The 21,423-nt window shown below is 36.7% G+C and overlaps 3 protein-coding genes across 8 annotated transcripts; 1 reads left to right on the top strand and 2 right to left on the bottom strand.

Annotated features, from left to right (window-relative positions):
• Positions 1–386: 386 nt before the first annotated feature.
• On the bottom strand, positions 387–9,162 carry LOC113682863 (uncharacterized). Its single transcript, XM_027200037.2, has 12 exons — positions 8,993–9,162; positions 6,899–7,015; positions 6,364–6,444; positions 5,680–5,748; positions 4,738–4,959; positions 3,911–3,973; positions 3,235–3,344; positions 2,939–3,011; positions 2,655–2,730; positions 2,074–2,224; positions 1,676–1,752; positions 387–1,324 (listed from the first exon to the last, which is right to left on the bottom strand). Exons 1-12 carry the CDS (start codon positions 9,038–9,040, stop codon positions 690–692), a joined length of 1,722 nt encoding a protein of 573 aa, XP_027055838.2. The 5' UTR covers positions 9,041–9,162; the 3' UTR covers positions 387–689.
• Positions 9,143–12,723, bottom strand: LOC113682861 (adrenocorticotropic hormone receptor). 2 transcript variants are annotated; one of them, XM_089196110.1, is made up of 4 exons: positions 12,591–12,723; positions 12,090–12,133; positions 10,962–11,991; positions 9,143–9,273 (listed from the first exon to the last, which is right to left on the bottom strand). In XM_089196110.1, exons 3-4 carry the CDS (start codon positions 11,675–11,677, stop codon positions 9,270–9,272), a joined length of 720 nt encoding a protein of 239 aa, XP_089052236.1. In that variant the 5' UTR covers positions 11,678–11,991; positions 12,090–12,133; positions 12,591–12,723; the 3' UTR covers positions 9,143–9,269. The 2 variants fall into 2 exon arrangements, with proteins under 2 accessions (XP_089052236.1, XP_027055836.1); XM_027200035.2 differs by lacking the exon at positions 9,143–9,273 and having other exon boundaries at positions 9,442–11,991.
• A 180-nt stretch (positions 12,724–12,903) lies between these two features.
• LOC113682884 (histamine H2 receptor) lies at positions 12,904–21,275 on the top strand. 5 transcript variants are annotated; one of them, XM_089196105.1, is made up of 4 exons: positions 13,042–13,166; positions 15,589–15,766; positions 17,020–17,163; positions 18,778–21,275. In XM_089196105.1, the coding sequence occupies exon 4, from the start codon at positions 19,014–19,016 to the stop codon at positions 19,974–19,976; it is 963 nt and encodes a 320-aa protein (XP_089052231.1). In that variant the 5' UTR covers positions 13,042–13,166; positions 15,589–15,766; positions 17,020–17,163; positions 18,778–19,013; the 3' UTR covers positions 19,977–21,275. The 5 variants fall into 5 exon arrangements, with proteins under 5 accessions (XP_089052230.1, XP_089052231.1, XP_089052232.1 ...); XM_089196104.1 differs by lacking the exon at positions 15,589–15,766 and having other exon boundaries at positions 12,904–13,166; XM_089196106.1 differs by lacking the exons at positions 13,042–13,166; positions 15,589–15,766 and having other exon boundaries at positions 15,792–17,163.
• Positions 21,276–21,423: the final 148 nt, after the last annotated feature.

Raw genomic sequence — 21,423 nt, forward strand, 5'->3', positions numbered from 1 at the left:
GTAAATAGGCCCTTATAGAGGAGACAGAGTCTGTTGCGTGGCGAGACCAAATACCAAATAACGGTTACGATGCTACGAAAGTGGATCGGAAGAGAAACTTCGGAGTTATAGCATGATATTTCAGCCGTCTTATACGAGAGATTATTGCCTTGCTTTAGAGGGAAACCTTTCATTACAAAAAAAGATCGCCTCTAGGAGAAGTCGCGCATCTTACCCGTCAGAAATGAACTTAAAGGAGAAACCATGCGACGAGGGGGATAAAACAATTGAACTGAGTGCGTTGCGTGACGATACCACTCGGCAGCTGCCGAGCAGACTTCTTACAGCGCTGATCCAGTTGCAATTGAAAAGAACCACTGTAGGTGAATTAGTTACCAGAAAGCATGTTCCCGAAAGTAAGTTTAATATATTAAGCTGATAAAAGAGGTATCATGTACGTATGACGCGACAAAGGAAGGAGGAGCCTTTCTAACAACACCAAGGTGTCCCAAATATTAGTTTGAACATAAATAAAAGATATGGTAATTTTCGTCTCATTGGAACTCTTTGGAGAAAATTTCCTGCTGCACGATTTCATCATAAGCAGCAACATTTAAATACGATTGATGCTATGTACGCATACTGACGTAACCTTTACGTGGCTAAGAGTCTAAGTAACGTCATTTGAACATCTATGTCTGAGGCTGTAACTACCCCTCATCAGAACTGAGTGTTTTCAATAAGTTAGCCAGCTCAGCATCTGATACAGATTTCTGATCCGGATCGCTGTCCTCGTTCTGTCTTTGACTTCTGTGATTGTTCGATTCTAGGGAAAGCGATCTCACGGAATCATCCCCTTCGTGGGATATTTCCATATTATTAATGCAGTGCGGCTCGCCAAGCATGTTATTGGAACTTTCACTGTCCCTCAGCTCATCTTCTCTACAACCTTTATCTTCATGCTGTTCAGATTCTGGCAGTTCCTCGCAAGAGAGTTCCTCAGGTTGAAAATCTTCTACTTCCTCATCACCATCATCGTCTTCTTCCTCGACAAACTCTAAATAGTCTATTCCTTCCAGCCCGTCACCAGGACTCCCTGCCACATTAACTAACATCCCCTCTTCGACGTCACTTTGAAAAGGGCGTAAATCCAGAATTGGACTCCGTGGCCGGGGATCCCATCTTGGGGATGAAGGTGAGTCCGGCTCGCTCACCTTCCCGGCGTCCTCCAGTTCATCATGTTGATTGTTGTGACCATTTGAACGTCGTTCTTCGTCAGGGATTAGCGACTGAATTCTATTACAGCTGAGCTTATCTGCTTCTGTTGAGCCATATCCTCGGTGACCTGGGGAAAAGAAATCTCTCATAAGTCAACGGGACGAACTCCATTGGAAAGGAACCAAACGAAATAAAAAAAGTAAAAAAATTCAGAGAAAACAGTGTCTAGGAAGGTAAAAGCAAAGTCTGTATATCAAGGTGACTTGCGTAGTTGTCATAATGGCTATACATGATCAAAAGATGAACAGACCTACCACCCCTACTGGATGTGATGCTCTTTCATTGTAATTAAGCCCATTTCGTCAGGTTTCCCCAACAGCTCACGGGTAATCATTTATAATTCCTGGTGATGAGAGGCACCTTGTATGTCTTGCCCACAAACACAACTCAATTACATGGTTCACTTTCTGAGACAAACCTTGTAACGACCACAGTCCTGACACCTCCAGCGTCTTGAGTTTCTTTTCAAGTTCTGCGACTCTGTGGCCTAAAATCCTACACATGATATGGATAATAGTTAGAGTCCTAGCATACAGTTGGATAAGCATCATAACTAGTACTCTAACACCCTGGCAAACCCAGGGAAACGTTACGTTAGCAGAATGTTTTAGCAACAATTGATTCAACCACGCAAATCGCACAGAGCTTAGACATTCGTTTAAACTCCTCTGAAAATGTTTCTCGCCTGAGGGTGTTCAAAAGCTACAAATTTGAAGTATGATTTGCATTATGTTCAATTTCTCTGGAAATAACTTCTGGATCGCCATCAAAATTAGAGATGGTTCGCCTACTAAAGATTAACTACCATAATCTCACTTGTTAGCACTTCTGAGGTGTTGCAAGGCAGTGTCCTTTTCAGAAAGTGTCTCAGATAAAGAGTTGGCCAAAAACTGCAAGTCTGCTACTGTGGATACTGATGTACTAGAGCTGAGATGTCCCACAAGATCAGAGAGGAGTGAAGGCACAGCTACGAAAAAGAAAAAAAGATCGTCAGTCCAATAATACTTGTTGAGAGATTATAATCTCTTGTATTTACGTAAAAAAGAATGACTCTTGATCAATTCATCAATGCAAACTTTATTTCACTCCTCAAAGAATTTACCAATATGTATATGTACATCACTTGACCCCAGAACTGACCTGACAATAGTCATTTTGAAGGTATAATCCATGTCAAAAGGTCCTCATACACATCTTAAAAACACATCCAAAAGTCTACATCCTTTTTCAGAGTCATGTACTGTTTGTGTACATTTGAAGACTGTGAATACAGAGATTAATGTCCCCTCTCCCCTCAACAATATTGCCAGCATAGTTGAGGTTCATATTGTTAAGCTGAACGTTAATCAACACACAAAAGTATAATAATTATATAATTTCTGCTGTTTTCTTTTTACCATGTTTGGCTGTGTTTGTGTAGGACCCTTGGATCTGGGCCTGCATTATCTTGTTCTTTCGCTTTTCAACAGTGTTCTGAGAGAGGGAAAAATATGGTAAACTTGAATTATTTTAAGCATATATGTACACTGCACTTTCTAAAATATTTAAATAACTAGACTATACAAGTATGAGTAAATAGAAATAAATTATACAATGTCATTTTTAACACATACATATCATGCATCTTAACCTTGTTTAACAATTTCTAACAATGAATATTCCAACTATTCACAACTCTCACCTTGTATCTGTTCAAAGCAGACACAGCCATGTTTTTCTCTTCCTTCAGCTGCTTTATTTGTTCCTTTAAATACCTTCCAAATTTTGACACAAAACATTGTATTTCTATTAGTTGTAAAAGTTCATGTACATCATGAGGAAAAATATAATGTTCAATGATTCATAATATCATTACTATAAGAAAAAACAAAGGACTTAACAAAATCCCTATTTTAAAAGTGAGGAGAAGACTGATTGCAAAAACATACAGGTAGAGGTACTTGTACATTGTGTGGCCCTAAATCACCTTGAACTGACCTGTTTTCCATGAGAACTGAGTCAATGTCAACCAGTCGTCTGTCATCAGCACCAAGGATAAAGTTCAGTTGTGTATTGAGCCTCTCTGACTTGTCCTTAAAATGGTCTCGCTAAAAGAAGAAAAAAATTCAAACTGTAATTTTGGAAGAGTAATGTTGAAATGTTTGAGGTAATTTGGTTTTATCAAGTAAACAGAGTTGATGAATAAATGTAAATTGGCTACATTAAAGAGTACTACTCTATAGAGTGGCCAATTTACATTATCAAACCAAGTTATTGTATAACACCCCATGCCAATGTAGCACCACTGTTTCTTTTGAAAATTAACCTCTTTATCAAAAATTTTAAATTTGGCTGGACTGATGCCTAGTAAGAAAAGGATGGACAGGATAGAAGAGAGTGAAATTCTTCTAATCCACGCTCATTAAATGCAAGGACACAACATAAAAAAATTATTTTGAAAACATCACAAACATTTTAATGTAACATACAGTCCATATGCATGCAACACTTACGTCTCTCCTGCTGCAAAAAAGTATTTTCAGACAGTCTAAATTAATTCTACAAGTCCTATTTAAGACTCTTAAGAGTAATGACAGTCCTTTGAAAATTTTCAAAATATTCTATATTTATATGTACATGTATATTATTGTTAAAAAAATCTAATTATACTTACCTCTGTTGCAACTTCAGCTTTCTCATCACTGGTAGCAAGTTTGTCTCTTTCCAGTTCCATTATCTACATATTCATGGTTACCATGTTTAAAGTATAAAATAAAAGTATAAATCATTACATCTTACTTCACATGGTAGATACCTGTAGCTTCTTATATATGACTGTATAAAAATGAAAGAAAGCTACAAATGACAATAAGAACAACAGCCAATTAATAATGGTAATTGAACTGAGTGGAGTGCAATTTGGGATGAAATCATACATGTGGTGGTCCCATTACAAGGACCACCAGTGATTTCAAAATGGGTGTAATAAAGGGAATAATTGTAACACATAGTCTATATTAGCCATGAGAAGCCTATTGCTATGACTGATCTGCCATTTTAAGCAAGCTTAAGATAATTCTTCATCTAGGACTGACTCTTATGGTCACAATAGATTAGATGGATCTCTTCAGACTATTGCTACTACTTCCCTCTTCAACCCAATTTATACCTCATAGTAAAGAGGGGCCGTTGGCAGTAAGGAAAGCAAAGTGTCTTGCCCAATATATGACACAATACACTGGCTAGGGCTTGTAAGGTAATCATAAGATCCAGACTTCAGCACACCGAGCATTTTAATGCTTAACTTTAGTGGTGCAGCAATAGGTCTCCACAATATGCTTCTGTGAGTTCCTGTCTTACTGGATGCAAATTATTGCAACAGCTTGTCCACACAGCATTTCACATTGATTTGTCATCTTGTGCATCTGGACCTCTTTCTCCAACATATCTCCCTGACATAAATAGTAAAAATAAGTTTACAGTCAAATATACTCATCTGACCTTCTCTTGACTCTTCTCCAGTTGACAAATGAGATCCTGGCGTGGATCCATCCCATCTTTGCAATCCTTGATATTGTTATTGGACTTTCTTTGGTTAGCTAGAGTTTCCCGCAGGAGCTGGATGTCTTCCTGTGCATCATTGTAAAGTTGACGCAAATCTGCAAAATCCTTCTTCAGAGCTTTATTCTCTCCACGTGATTCACACAACAACTGAGATAGTGTCTGTCACAACAAAGAAAATTGAACTCAATGCTAAAAACATGTATGTAAGTACCTTACACAAAGCAACTCACAGTCTTGTATATTGACAGATATCAAATGAAATGACTAATACCCCCTACATAAAATTTAGTTTTCATCTTCTTACCATATATGTAACACAAACAAGGGAGGGGGGGGGGGGTAATTCTGAAGGAGATACTTTGAGTCCAAGCAATTACATGTGCAATGTCAGGGCATGAAATTAATCTTTTTTGATAGCCATTTGGCTCCTACATTTTTCAAAGTGATAGCCAATTTTAAAAAAGTTGGTCACCATTTCTAGATACTTGTTAGACCCTCTAAAATTAAGTTAGGAAAAAGATCTTTAACATGCTACAAAGTGATGAAATACAATGTTGAAGCTCACCTAAATCCAAGATGGCATCTAGTTATTGATCGATATGCATGTGCTGCGTTTTGGAAACAAACTTAACAAAGAAGTTTGCCACAGATTTATCTTTGAAAATCTTTTTAATTTACTATATCTCCATGTAAGGTTATGATGAAGCATTCCAGTTGCCAATTTGGCAACTAATTTTCAGGATTTGGTTGCCAAAGTGAAAAATTTAGTCGCATTGGTGCCTGTATTAGGCACAATTTCAGGCCCTGAATGTACATTTCCATGGAAATGAGTTTTTCCTTTTGCATATTACAGTGATGAGAAAAAGATATCAAGCCAACCTTCTGTTTTCTTTCTCGCACATGTCTAAGTTCTTGCTCCCAAACACTTTGACCAGAGAAAGACAGTCTCTACAAAAAATTGAAATGATAGGAGTCAGGATCACATACATACATGTACATATAACTTGTATAGAGAAGAGGTTGCTACTGTATGCTATGAGTTGAGGTTTTAACTTCAAACAATGATACCAAAGCTGTAGTAATAGTCCACCTGGTGATATAGTTAAAGAAGTGTCATAAAATGTACAATACAGTTTTCACTATTTTTTCTTCTGTTTCAGATTGTAATGATGTACATGTGAACAATAAAAAGGGACCATATAAAACAGCACTGATTTATAAAAATTTTAAACAAAAAATTCAAACAAGTTAGTGCAATGTATAAACCACTTTAACTCTATATGTGACCTTCATGTAGACTGTACTGTGATTAGAAGATATTTAACCTGGTAAGAGTAGGATAGTTGATTATCAGAGAAACTACACTCTGTTTTATTTTATTTTTGCTTGGAAACTTTAAAATAAATTTTCATAAAAAGTGTGGTGATTATTTTGAAAAAAATTATTTAAACAGTATGATCAGCTCACACAGAATGATAATGGTACAATGTAGGATGTGATATAATTTTTGATCTGATCCATGGTGTGTTGAGATCAATAACACAGTAGAGATAATTCCCTTACTTTCTTAACTGGTGTTGACTGATTTGATTTCTGAGCTTGCTCCTCTTTCTCCTTGTGTTTGTAATCCTCAACCTCTTTGAGCTAGGCAATTACGAAGAGGAATATCAAATACCAATACAAAAACAAAAACAAAAACAAAAACAAAAACAAAACAAAATAGGATCACATCTTGTACTTGTAACTAAACACTTGACAGTAACCTAGACTTTCTAAGAAAATTCTTTATAACAGCTTTCCATATTCAAATCTATCATATCATTTGGATATTAATCAATTATTGCAACACAACTTTGTAATTATTAGCTTTTACTTTGTTGTACCAGCTAATCCATTTTTGTAACAAAAAATAAAGTAATTGTTATTACTAGTTTTATTGTTACTTTAATGATCTGTGCACATTCTGTAAACAACTTATCTGTTACATTCAATTTTCACAAGGTAGATTTCCTGAGACACTTTTGAAGAAGTTAGCAATCACATAGGACTGCTATGTACAGAATAATTTGTAAGACTTTTGACCCCACATACATCTTACCAGTTGCTTGATCTTTGTTTTGTAAATGTCCCTTTCCCTCTGACAAAGTTCTAAGTCACTTGTTAGGATCTTTAAAGCCTCCCTTTTACTATTCAACTTCTTCTTACAAATGTTAAACTGACATTAAAAAAAGAAGAAATCAATCAAAAATGAGCTGTACCATTAGTATAATAAAGATGTTATACTACATGTTAAAACACAATGTTCTGCACCTCTCAGTATATTCAACTACTGATAACTCAGAGGTATTGAACAAGGTTTGAGTTTTTTGGGAGTTTGAAACAATACTGGGGAGCTGAGGGAAAACATTTCTTAAAAAGGGGGAAATGTCACTTTATTTCTGCTAAGGTAGTGCTCAACAGTATGGAGTAACCATTAGTGGAGATGCAATATACCTGTATCAGCATTTTACCAGTTTTACAAAAACACAAGTTAAATCAAGTTGGAAGTTAGATTAACAAAACTTAACTAGACTGTCAGGCTGTTTAGTGCAATGGATCAAAATAGGTCCAAAGTTTTGGCCCATGATGTACTTTGTTTTGACCTGTCTTTTGCCTTATCACTGACCGTAAACATGTTCTAGTTATTAAATGAGGATAAATTTGTGAAGAATAAAATCTAAAGGGGAATAAGAGTTCTTGTCAGTTAGTGGGAGGTTTGAGTTATCAAAGGACTGAACTATATGTATCAAGGGTTTTAATCAACATCAATTTATAACAGAAAACTAAGGGAAATCAACTTTGGTTTGAGTTACATGTAACTCACAGTCATTAGTTAGTGAGGATTCTTGTTAAAAGAAGTCAACTGTACAGGTTTAAATGTCCCTTTATTAATAAGAAATATGCACCTGCATGTGAAGTATGCACAGATAAAGCTCTTAAAGTAGACACCCTTTGAAATGGCCACAGGTATGACAAAGGCTTTTGTTTATGTGTAACATGTCATAAAGAATTTAAAACAATCATCTTTTTTAAAAGACTGACAGCATATTGCTAGACAAAATGATGGTTTGAAAACAAATGAAACTAAAAGCAATAACTACAGAGCAGTTTACTGTTTTACATTAAACTGAGTGTGAGAACTGAATTATTTCCTCAAAACTGCCAATTGAGTTAAGTCTCAAAAAGTTCTTGGCACATCTTGCTCCTCGATTCTCAATTCTCAATACTCAATGATATTTTCTATGATATAATCAAGATATTTTCATTTCTTGATCCTTGATTCTCGATACTCAACTCGAAACTTGAGGATCAAGTTTTGAGTACAGACTGCCAACTTTCTTTTGAAGAGTATTGTATGAAGGGATCAGGGTGGATTCTACTTTACATGCAACCCTCTTTCATCAGAATGATGGGTTTTCTATAGGGAGTTTAGATTGTTTCTTTGTAAAGTTAAAATTTGAAGCTTTTAAGCAGTTTTTTCATAGGCACCAAATAAAAGTAATAGCAACAACAGTAACACTCCTGATTTAGTTTTTGAAGGTAAAATTGACCTCACATTAGAGGTTTGGATTTCTTCATGTATTATATTCAACAGGGTGTAGATAAAAACTGGAACACCCTTGCAGCAAAAGTAAGTTTATAAATTTCACAAACTATAGTTTGTATTCTACAAAATTTTTTAACCATAGACAGCTGTAGATACAAACAACTAAATCCATTGTCTTTCACATCCTGAATCAAAACAAATGTAAATAACGAGTAACGAGGCGCATAGTAGTTAAAAAAAACATGCTTGTTTCTTTAAGACTCTGTACACCTACGAGCTTTCCAAATATAAAACGTGACAAAGAAAAATGTGTTCGCTCAACAACATGGAGTCGATCGATTGTTTTAGCATTCATAAATTATTTGAGAAGATGGTAATTCTTGTGGCCCCTCCAGCAAATTCATGATCTTTACGGAGGAATTGACTTACTACACTAAAAATTTAAGCAAATGAAACGTATGAATAGGTACCTCAGGTAAAGAGGTTATGTTTCTCTGTTTCTTACAACAGAAGAAGTAAAAAATAAAAACTACGTTATTATGCCGAACGATACGTTGCTAACTGATATTTTCATAGATCAGCTGATTTGCTCTGAAAATCACTTACTTCGTTTACTAGAATGGTCCACTCTCTCTCACTCCTCGCTAGAGTCATTCCATTAGAGCCAACTGATGTTCAAATGGGAACAAGTACAGGAAAAACACTTGAAATCTCAGCCAAACACAGGTTGATCAGTAGCCCTCCCTCACTCCTTGTGCGTGGCAATTTGTTTGTATGCACAGCTGACGAGAGACTGAGCCCTAGTACTCAGACCCCTGTAAACGCCGGGTTGTAGAATCCCAATTGGGTAACGATAGACGGGATTTTTATCAATTTTCTGCGGTTATCTGTGAAGTAGAATAAATGAACTGAAAGAGTTAAACAATTGTCCCCCTGTCAAATAATTTCATGGTTAGCATAATTTCCTTTGACCTAGTAAACGTTGTCAAAATATTTTTCTCGTCAAAATTCCTTTGTCGTTCGTACGTTGCTTGGCCAAAACAAACTAACGTGAGCATCATAAAAGCTATGAGGTTTAATTTTGTCAAAAATATCAAAGATAAACTATAGAGAGTTCACAAAAATACAGTTAAAAGGTAATTGTGTCATGACAATTTACAATAAGTGCAAACAGTTCGTTCTCGGAGACTGACAGACCAACCAATTGTAACACCTTTTTTCATTAGTAAACTGGAAACTACTTGGTATACAAGTCACACTTCTGGAACAACACGCAACAAGTTGTGAAACTATAAAAGCAACAATAAAAGTATTAATGCTCTATGCAGCTGTAAAAACATTGATTTGGCATGGCTTTAATACGAATAGCAAAAATACATCAACCTATGTCACTTAATCACTAATTCTATAAAGTCTAGAAAAAAAAACGAATACTATTATTAGGTCAAATAGGTCAAGACTGAAAATATTTACCAACTGACTGCAGTGAGACATAAACTTCTGGACAACGTACTCTGTTGAAAATATTTCGAATGAAAATATCTCGTGAGAACGAAAATCAAGTTTGCTCAGGTTTAGCTGCAGCCAATCTGGGAGAAAGGTATTTATATTTAGTTATTTATTTATTCATTCATTCATTCATTCAATTTTGCTTCTGCTAGTGTGAAAACGCAGGAAAAGATTCAACTTTACTCATGCACAGACAGTAGTTACGATGGGAAGAGAGGTCCTTTCAACATTCAAGAACTAATAAAGCACTAAACTGGGATACTTATCGAGATTCTCTCAATGTGAATTAAGAAAACATTCAAAACCGACGAACACGACGCATTGGTGTTTATTCAGAGAAGTTTTACCTGCAAATCTTAGATGATCGATTTTTTCCAGCTAAGACTAACGTTTATCGCACACTCAGCAAAATGATGATTTTCTACTGAAAATCTGAGACCGAAAAAGGCCTCTGTGATCAAGGGTTCGTGTGACTCAATACAGGCGCTTGCACTCTTGAGACTAGGTGTGGTTAATAGTAGGCATAACTCCGGCGTATACGTATATTTTGGCTGGAGATTACGTTTTTCTCATTTAACAAGTTAAATTTTAATTCTGTTTTAATTTAGAAATTGCTTTAAGTCTTGTATATCAATCCTTAACCTGTACATTGCTCAAAGTTGACCTACTGAGCCAAAATATATTCTGGTAATACAAAGTACAACAAATTCTGTAGTCTGTTAATACATAGTACAATATAGTCTGCATTCCTCTGAATTTTTTTACATAGCCGTGTAAATTGATCTAAATCCATACTTCCTTTTCATACCTACTGACTAGAGAGCAAAAATCCGCTGATTAAACGCAAGGAAAACGTAATCTGATGGCTCTTCTCAAGTCCTGGAGGCGCCAACAGTATATAAAGGGATTGATGGTAGAATTGGCATAGACTAGGGTTCTTGCTAATTCAAACAAAAGCCGGTTAGTTGTGTTTGTGCCTCGCACTGCAATCACAGAAACTATGCACAGGTACGGTAGATAACAGAAAAGAAGGATGATATAAACCAAGAACATTCCTGTTACTGACCTCCTAAAGTGCACCGCCGAATCTTGTGTGTTTGACGTGGTCTGTTCAATCGAAGATCGGATATTATGACGCATTTTCGAGCGGTGATACCGCAAGACAAGATAGATTCGAAAAAAGCAGCCGGATGTGGTGAGAATACAGAGTGAACCAACAGCTATCGCAATGGGGGTTATAATGAAAGGATACCACGGCCATGCAATAAGAGCAAGTGCTGCGAGCAGCCATATAAGAACGACAAGAAGAAGGACGCGGACTTTTGTCACTAACTGTTTATATCTTAGGTGAAGATAAAGTGACAGATATCGGTCGATAGACACTGCAGTGACACATAACAAAGAAACACCGCATAAATAAGTGGACAAGGCAGCAACAGCAGCTCCAGAAACACAAGCCATGCCGATACGTCCTTGTATTTTGGCTACAGAGTTGATGACAGCCAGTGGCTGGCTTAATAAACCGACCCCAAGGTCTGAAAGCGCTAGGCTAAAAAGTATTACATACGAAGGCGTATTTAGAATAGATGTTTTCCAAATGGTTAGTAGGATGCAAAAGTTCTCCAAGGTGGAAGCGATTGCCAAGAGAGTTCCCACGACACAATTTGCGATATACCAGTTCAGGAAGTCGCCAATTTTGAAGTAAGCTGCGTTCATGTTAAAGCAAATCTTTCCCACAGCATCGTCCGACAAGTTTAGGGTAATATTGGGCAAAAATTCCATAATTGCCGATTTCAAACAAGATAATACTTAATAAAAGATGAATTTAAACAAAAAAATTGATAAGGATGAGGGCTAGAGTTGCATAAAGAAAGTCTTTGATGTTACGTGTCCCTTAGATAAAACCTATGGCTCTAGCGATTCCAAACATCACATAAGTTTTAATTAAGAGTGAGCTGAAGAGAAGATGTTTGCTCAACGATAACAGATGTTTATTCAAAATGCTTTGTATCAGATGGCATCCCATTGTCCCATCGCACTTCTGAATTTCCCTTCCTTTTTTGCATATTTTTCTATGTCATGTCAAACTGCATCACCTGTGTATACAAAAAACAAAACATGGCATATAACCAATCTCTGAGCGAAAGCAGCCTTGGTGATATTAAGATGGTCTGAATTCACAATGTGCACATACTATCTGATAATTCTTGAGGAAGATGCTCCCATTACTTCAGAAACCTAAGGAAATTTATACAAACAAATGAAATGAGATTTGACAGTACTAGCGGATATCTGAAACTTATGCATGATCTTTATCACTTTCGTTGTTGCAAACTAAAGCCTATTCACATATAATGAAACCCTGAATTTTATTTCAGTTTGCTCCCGTTGGAAATTTTTCAAGAGAACTTAAGTTAGTCTCTAAGACAAGCGCACCTGTATTGCCACTGAAAGGATCAGCAAACATTGAGCAACAACAAAGAGAGCAATTTTCGTTTGCATGTGATGTGGTGCGAATGTAACATAGTACTGCGTTTAGAGACAGATTGTGGCAAAACTGAAATCATATCAAACTGGTCATCCAGAAAATTGCAAGGGAACAAATGAAAACTAAGAGTAAGAACACGGACTAATCTTAGGAAAAGCGACTTCTGAATGGTTTCAAGGATGGCGCGACTTTTTAAATTGTACTTACAGAACTTAGAGAGCAAAACAAACGCAAACCAAATTTTCTTCGACACTCAACTGAAAATTGCTCTGGAGATTAACATGTACTAATGAGTTTGCACATCCCAGTGCTACGTGGGGTTTCTTATTCAGGATGTTCCTCCGGGCTACATTACGTCTATTAACGCGTGGAAAAGCTTCCGGAGCAAACGTCTCTTCCTTTACCTACGTCGAGCCAATGACGAGGGCTAGTAAGACAGACAACTTCTGAGTCAAGATTTTCAAGAGAACGCTATTGGTTTAAATAAATTTCTTGGGGCATTCCGATTGTAACGACCGCCATGATTGGTCGACGCATTCTATAGGAAAAGACATATGTGAGCTTTTAGCGCATGGTGATCACCAACAGTGGATGGTGAAAGATTTGAAAATTTGCTTTGGATGAGCCGAGCTTAAATTGAAATTGCGTTTGAAGAAGTCAAAGACCTTTGCAATCTAAACGAGAAGATAACAACCTTTTGACCAGTTTGAGACCAGAAAATCTCTATAATCCCGAATTATTTTCACTTTAGTACATTTACAGTCACTGACTGCTTTCGAACAGGTGAGGTTTAAAAATGGGTAAGACATGATTTTTAGCTGAAAATATTATATTGCTGCTATCTAACAAGTTTTACTTTAATCCTATTTTAAATTATAGATCGTTTCACTCTTAAACTATATGTCTATATATATTTATATACATATACCAATTCTAAAATTGTAATTTGCCAATTTAAAGCCGAGTAAGTTATTGTCCATTTGACTGAAGATAGCATCCAGTCGCTCGCAGTTTGTGCTTCATCAGTAAAGTGGATCCATGATCTTCAGTTTATGCCAGTTGACCATTACTTTACATTCCGGCCCTGTCTATATCCACAATTTAGCTCCTGTGACAACCTGAAAAAGTAAGAGGCCTTCCTAATAGAATTTTCAAGTCCTCTTCATGCTTTACATGTTCAAGTCAAGCTTATTAAGTTGATAACATCCTTGGGCCTTGTTATAGAAACAGGTGCAAAACACCACAAGATATGAAAATCCTGATCAAAATTCATTCAAAACGATGTCATCAGCCAAAATTAACTTATCCTATTACTACTGCTCACGTAGTTTTCCTGTTGAGTCGGAGTTTTTTTTCTTTTTTTTACCTCAAGCTGATTACAATCAGTGGGAAATGAAAAAGGATACAAGTACATCTGGAAGTTTCCCTTGCAAAATTTAATTAAAACCACACATTCGTGTAAATACAATCAAATCGCAAATACACAAATTCAAAAGTTGTAATTTGATTTAAAGAACCGTCTCTTAATAGAAATCAGGTTTAGAACAACTCATCATGCATAATGGATGTTACGTCGACTTTAGTTGAGCGAGGCGGGAAGTTTTAGGACGATTTTTTGAGGTTAAAATCGTGTTGCTTTCACGGGAAACTGGCTCCGTTTCCAGGGGAAACGGGGTTTCACGTTTAACAATTGGTAACGCACAGCTCTTGAGATTCAGTTGCCATAGGAAACGAGGAAGTTTGGCCTTGATAATAGTGTTTTACGGTCAAAACCCCGTCACCAAACTTTCTCCACCCCTCACTCAACTAGTAATCGTTGTCGTAATCTTTGTCAAGATCCCGTGAATAATGAATTTGAGGTTTTTCGTTTTTTATCTAATATTTTGTTCCAGAAGTGTGTATTCCGGCCTCAAACGGAGAGTCAATAGCAAAATTACGCTCTGTCGATAAGAAAGTGACATCCTGTTCATCCTGTCTACATTTACATATATTTTACATCTCTGTGCTAAATATAATGTAGTGAAAGTCTCTTTACGTGAAAATATTGGCTTAACCTAAAGCAGGTAAGTGTATCCGTAATATTCGTTAAAATTGTTGAAACCGAGTTCTCTCGACCTTGAGGGTCCACAATAGACTATTCTAATCCCGAATCTCGCCTCCACTATTTATTCTATCCGCCATCTCGCAGCAATGAGCGTTTTTCTCCGAGACCACTCCTGGCTAAGACCAATGTGTTCCAGTCCACCGCAAGGTCATGTTTCAACTAGAAGAGAAACTTACATAGCTTCCATGATACCAATAATGTCCCCTCTCAAGTAGAAAAGTAAAGACTTGACCAGGTTTCGTAGGGGCAAAATTTCAGTCAGACGTAAAAACGCTACAAAAGTGTAGTTGACTGACCTGAGTAAACAAAGATACTTGCATTTCTAGTTACTATCAATGTTGAAAAGTCACGTACACTTCCGTCAGCTCAGGTGAGCAACAAAATGCGCCGTAATGCAGCCATTTCATTTCTGTGCCTTGTATGCAGCACTAGTGAACATATCTGTCTGCTAAAACAGATGCTGGCGATTTTCAAGAGGCAGCTGATCTCCTACTCCTGGCTCTATTCAAGAAAACGAATCGCTTATTTAAACAAACAGAACGGCCAAATCGGAATGTATCGCCCGTGAAAAAAATCTACTCTATATCTCGAGTAGTTTGCTATTTCTCTTAATTGCCATCTTCCTAAGGACTTCACCTGCGTAACTTTCTTTATTATCATCATTAATTTGCCTTTTTAATAATTAAAAACTTACAACAATATGTTAACAATATAGTTGATAACGTAAACTGGCCACCGTTAAGAGTTTCAAAGCTGAAGTTTCGAGCATCAGCCCTCTGCTCCGACGACGTCAGCTTTGATCTGATATTCTAAACGGTGACCAACTTACGTAATCAGTTAAGTTGATAATGCCAAATTACCTTGTCATATACTCTCCCACTGACGCAGAACTAAAGTGCGGCTTGGCCAATTCGGTGATTATTTAGGTAAACAGTCTTGCATTTCGTCTTAAAGCTATGAAGATTTCTTAATCGCGACTGGAGTCGAATTCGGTCACTTCTTCATCAGCAATGTTTTTCATGCGGTTGCATGTCTCTGTTTGCGGCATTTGTGGTCAATTAAAAGCTGACTTTTTCTCCAACCTCAATTTCCGCTTAATAGTAGGTAATCTGAAGGAGCTCCAGCCCTCACCGCAGGACTCACCGCAGTTGTTTCCTGGCGCATGCACTCTTACTAGGTCCTGCAATATAAGAATTTCGCTTCAGTTAGATTTGATGCGGCCGGAGGTGGTGGGATTGATGGAATTTCAAAAAAGGCTCAATCATCTCTCGGGGACTGAGTAAGTCGAGCTTTTTAATATTTCTTCCGTTGTGTCCCCTAAGTCGCACATACATTGGTAAGCTGTGGAGATCAGGCGAACTATTTAAAGAAGATATTGTATATCCAAGGTAATTTAGTTCGGTCTAACCAAAACTTGTTCTCTAACTCAAAACTTGAAATAACTTATTATCCCACATGTATGACGGAAACCGTATCCGCCCACGAAAACAAAGAATTTCGCCTTCGTTTTCCATCGTTTCATTTTAAATTTTTCATAACCCTTTCCCCAACCTACCAAACCAATGTTGTCACTCCTACTTCCTTGTCAATGTTGGTAACGAGAAAATTGGACTGCCCGAAGAAAACTAAACATTGAGAGGGGAGCGGGGTGTTTTTTCAAAACGTGACGAGAGTGGTAGCTATTGAACTTAATCAGTGAGTTCCTCATGAGACAGTCAGAGTTAGTATATAATTACATAATTGAGAAAGACGTTCTGGTTATGTGAAAAGGTTTCGTAGTAAAACTTAGAGTCAGTTCCTTTTAAACTCGAGTTTAACTTGATCGTGATTTTGTATTGGCGTAAGGGTATTGGATGGTAAAGAGAATTTTAAAAGACCTCGTTACGTTAATTCCCTTTGATTTACAGGAAACCACAAAATATAAACATACGAAAAGAGAGAAATTTAGAATTAAAAATGTCAGTTAAGGGCGGAGAAGTTTTTGGAGGATTAGAACCACAAAATTGAAAAAATAGGATACACCCTCACGTAGATCTATTTAAGCATGAAAAGTTGTTTGATAAAGAGGAAGAAAACGCAAATTTTTAGTTAATTAACTTACCTAAAACACGTAAAATATTACAGGCTTATAGCATCCTGCAAGAAATAACTTATCCTTTGCTTAAAAATTTTCAAAGGTAAACGTTTGCCATCTTGAGATGATAAGTTCATCGTCAGTCGTTCATTGCTCCGTAGGAAATTCTGCAAAAAATTTATAACAAACTGCTTGTATGAGAAACGACAAACAACGGGAAAAAATGTGCATTGAATATTGACCGCAAAAACTATAAAAGAACTCTTCAACTTTAGGATTCAAGAGCAATGTCAGTTTTCGTCGAACGTGCTAGTGGTGCACGAAGTTTACATATTTTCTGAGCCAAGTTCAGTGCGGATTTTGAATATGTCCGCAGGATGTTAGTAATAGATGCTTAAGGCTACAATATCGCCACCTGTAAAGGTCAATACTAAACGTTTTCATTTCATTAATTAAAGGTTTGTCTCCGCGCCAAAGAGCGATTCTCAGCTACTAACACATCACGCAGAGGAAACATCAGTCCATGTCTTAAGTTAGTTTGAAGCACCATAATGAAAGATGCCGAAAAAATGGTTTGCTAGGAAATGAAAAAAAACGCACAGGTAAGAATGAACTGTAATGGTACAATTACAGCTTGGGGTGGAGAAGGTAAATGTGAATACGTAAATAACAATCTTGAAAAATTGAACGTGACGAAGCTCCTTCAGGATAGCTGCAATATTGTGGCTTGTATTTTAAGGCGATCAAGTTGAGACTGACTGACATTTTTGATATCTTGTGAGAGTGGTCAAACCGCACTGAGTGTAGGATACCACAAGAAGACAGGGATCGGAATGGATAGAGTGTTCTACCTCTGTAGTTTAACATAAGTTAACTGTTTGTGGAAACTTTTCCAATTTTTTTCCCTGTAAGACTCATTTGACCATACTTACATGATTATAGAAGTTTTAATGATTCTTATCATTATTAATGTTTACACTGATTGCTGATAACGAAATGGAAATAGGAAACTTAGATCTTCCATGATGCAGAAAAAGAGAAGTCGTTTTTTTCAGGTTTAACTTCCCAAATGAATATGAATGAGCAACCTACGTAAACAGATGTTATTTTCACGTAGATTGAAGCTTACTGACATAAACAGAAAAATGACAATGTTCATTGGCAATGTTTTTCCCCATGTACTATCTTGTGATTTGCATCAAGCCCAACCGTAATCTCCTAATCGCTCGAAGAATAATATAGCAAATGATGGTGTACTAAGACAGGAAAATAAAAATTAATTTACTGGTTTTATATTGATGCCATTAAAATTCAGATTGAAAAAAGTAATTACCACGTTGCAACCTTCAGACGTCGTCCAATGACGCATTTAAAAATACGTGTTCGTATACAAAACATTTACTGATAATCCAAGGTAGAGATTGTGCGAAACTGAATATCGCGATTATCAACCCTACAATGAAAAAACTGCACTTCTCCTAATGAACGAAATTATCTTTCACCTTAATTATGTAAAAGGTTTTGGCTTCCAAGTGAATCGGTTGAAAAAAAAATGTTTGAATTATTCTCAAATCTGTAACATCGCCTGAGGCTTAGTTTATCGTTCGTGAGCTATTTGGTTAGGATGGTTGAAACTGTCACAGCAAGAAGAAGCATATCAGAAAAAACGATCAACATTTTTCAAGGCTTAAGAAGCCAATTTTGAGAGCGTTTGCGAAATAAAATTTCATTTCCTCTCCAAATACTTAATGAGAAAGTGTGATAATAGATTTTAATATCTGCACATCCTCGATATGCTTTAATGTTCGGTCTAACTTGGAAGTTTTATTATTTTTTCTTTTGACAACTCAAGATCACAGGAGATAACCTCAATTAGTATTATAATTTGAAGAAATAAACGAACTCTAAGTCATGAAAATCATTTTGCGTGATTAATAAACCGGGAGACTCAAAAACAGTGGACGTAAAGCTAAAATTGTGATTGTTCCCCGTCCACGTCTGAGTAGTGTTTATCCAAATAGCCAATAACAAGCTGCTGGGAGTTTGGAGCAGCCATACGTGACCTTATATAGGTGTGAATTCATATATACATGTTGGTTTCTATAAGGTACATTAGTTTAGCGGTGTCTTCTCTTGAAATTGATATTTGTTTAACTCACTGTCAAAGGATTCTGTTACGAGTTGTTCCGAAGTAACATAAGTGTTTTCTTACTTAGATTTGGCTATAGTGAACCAGCGACCTGAACGAAAAATCGAGGATGTGAAAAGTGTACCTCGCTAAATCGCACCTTTTGAAAGAGTAACTGACAACAACTGTCCAAAAGCTTGTCGCAGTTGAAAAGGAGCATCTGGATAATTGTGAAAAAAGGAGTTTTAAGCCCTTGAAACAAAGGTCATTCGGGAGATTCATGAGAAGGTGAACGCACAAACAACAGACATTGCAGGTATAACCATGGAAGGAACGGTAGCCATGAAAAATGAATCTTTCTCATGTTATCATTTCATCACCATCGACTTTACTTATGCAGATTTCTCGCTTGGCTGGTACATTCTCAGTTGTGTGCTGACTGTGTTATTCGCCCTCACCGCCTCGTTCGCTAACATATTAGTTCTTGTTGCCATCCTACGGACTCCTTCGCTTCATTCTCCGTCTAACACGCTTTTATTTGGTTTGGCGCTCGCTGATCTGGGAGTCGGTTTGCTTGTTCATCCTCTGTTCCTTATGCTAATACTTGGGAAAATCACGAAGAACGAAGGTGTTTTCTGCGAAGCAGGAATCGCGATTGAAGTGATTGCTAACGCTCTTTGTATAATTTCTCTTTTAACTGTAACTGCTGTCAGCCTTGATAGATATTTGGCTCTTCGCCTTCATCTCAGATATAAGGAACTCATTACAATCAAACGTGCAATCGTCGCTTTAGTAATCATCTGGATTATCGGGGCACACTCTGGTACACTGTGGCTCTACAAACCTAACCTAGTAAAATGGAATGTTATCGTAATAATTCAACTTTGCCTTATGGCTGCAATAGTTTCTTATTTTCAGATTTATCGCGCTGTCACGCGCGCTATACACTCAGAATTGACCATGAAATGTTCTGTAGATCAAAACTGCGAGGCAATGAACATGGCGAGATTCAAATCGCACACTCTCAGCACCTTTTTGGTCTATTGTTTGATTATGCTGTGTTATTTGCCGTATTTCTGCGTCGTGGTCGTTATAACAGTTACGGGACCATCAGTTCCAAAACGGTTTGCTTATGATATGACTGCAGTGGGGGTTTTCATAAACTCCTCACTCAACCCGCTAGTGTACTGTTGGCGTTTAGGAGATGTTCGTAATGCAGTCAGAAAAACTGCAAAACTGATGGTCCCCGCCAAATTTAGGGGAGGAGAAACAACGATGGCACCTTAGAATTGTACCCACATGAGTGAATTGTTATTTATTCAAGTTGCGCAATGAGAGCGATCTAAGTCAGTTGGAAAGCAGAAAGTGAGAAGCACCAGGCTATAATTTTGTACTGTTTTGTGAAGAAGTTGCCAGAGCAATAAAAAAAAATTGACGTCGTTTCAGCGACAAGTTACCTGAGTTTCTCCTTATGTCATGGAAAACAAAAACCACAGCAGAAAATGTGGTAAGTGGGATGCACAAAAATACGCTCGTGTTCCAATTCAGAATTATCTCGAGTCGTTCAAGTTATAGTTATCAATATTAGCACACACAGTGGACATATTTCGATTACTTCAAGATCATGTTCCTGATATCTGTACACTCATTTTTATACCAGAAGAATGTTAGTTAACTGAACACATTGTAGGCAAAGTCTTGCATCAAAGAAAGAGTTTTCTATTATAGAGATAGAATATGTATTATGAGTGCTTAAACATGTATGGAGGAACAAAGGAGGAGGGGTTTGCCAAAGAGCAGAGAAATCTCATCTGGTTATTCAAAAACAAAAATATTAAACAAAAGAAGAAAAAAAAAGAAACAAGTATACAATAAGAGCATGAGTGATTTTAAAAGTAACCGAGCGCTACTCGTGTCAGGTTTCACCTGTTTCTCATTGGTCGGGAACAGTAACACTTTTATTAATGGTCAATATCCAGGCCGAGATGAAGTGTTAGATGGAACTTAGCCTGCTAAAAGGTAGTATAAAAATTAAAATAGTAATAATAACAATAATAATAATAATAATAATAATAATAATAAAGATGATGATGGTGATGATGGTAATAGTGATAATAGTAGAGTGAAAAAACAGCCGGATGTCACGCGAGAATATCTATTAGTTAACTACGCAGATTCGTAATGTGTCTATGTTTTGTTTACTTTGATATTCAATTTCCCGAGCTTGTTCTGCTCGCACTTGATGCAGCTACATTTCTTTATGAATAACAATGTCCGATAAGTAAAAAAGGTAGTGGTTTAGAAGTGATACTACCATTGTAACAAGATCTAAAAATTCATAATAATTTTCAGAGTTAAAGAAATTATCAAAGGAATTGCAAAACAAGTTTGATTGACGGAGTAAACATGCATTGCTCACTGAAAAAATTAAAACTGCACTAATAAAGAAAATTTCCTCGGAAGCGAGCTTCTTTAGAAGAGAGAGTGAGGAAGGTATATAGCATTTCTAGAATAAAAATTCTTACCGATATAAATATATGTAATAAGTAATTTACATTTAAACTCAATAAATCGATATCTTAGCCGCATCATGGCGTGTTCGTGTGTTTTCACGTTGTTCCTAAATCAGTTCATCCACTCCTATATTTTAGAGACATTTGTAGTTACCTCATCCTCGTCATTTCATATGCTCTAGGACATTTTAAAACGCTCCAAGACTTGGTTTGCAGAGAAA

The sequence above is a fragment of the Pocillopora damicornis genome, chromosome 2 (assembly GCF_964200805.1).
Source record: "Pocillopora damicornis chromosome 2, jaPocDami1.2, whole genome shotgun sequence".
Classification (NCBI taxonomy): domain Eukaryota; kingdom Metazoa; phylum Cnidaria; class Anthozoa; order Scleractinia; family Pocilloporidae; genus Pocillopora; species Pocillopora damicornis.

Excerpts from the sequence above, each read along its gene's own strand:
- LOC113682863 (XM_027200037.2), bottom strand. The coding sequence starts at position 9,040 with ATGACTCTAGCGAGGAGTGAGAGAGAGTGGACCATTCTAGTAAACGAA. Across the intron at positions 3,012-3,234 it reads TCAGTTCTCATGGAAAACAG|GTATTTAAAGGAACAAATAA; the intron begins GTCAGTTCAAGG and ends AAAATTTGGAAG. Across the intron at positions 2,225-2,654 it reads CACAAACACAGCCAAACATG|CTGTGCCTTCACTCCTCTCT; the intron begins GTAAAAAGAAAA and ends TCTTTTTCGTAG.
- LOC113682861 (XM_027200035.2), bottom strand. The coding sequence starts at position 11,677 with ATGGAATTTTTGCCCAATATTACCCTAAACTTGTCGGACGATGCTGTG.
- LOC113682884 (XM_089196104.1), top strand. The coding sequence starts at position 19,014 with ATGGAAGGAACGGTAGCCATGAAAAATGAATCTTTCTCATGTTATCAT.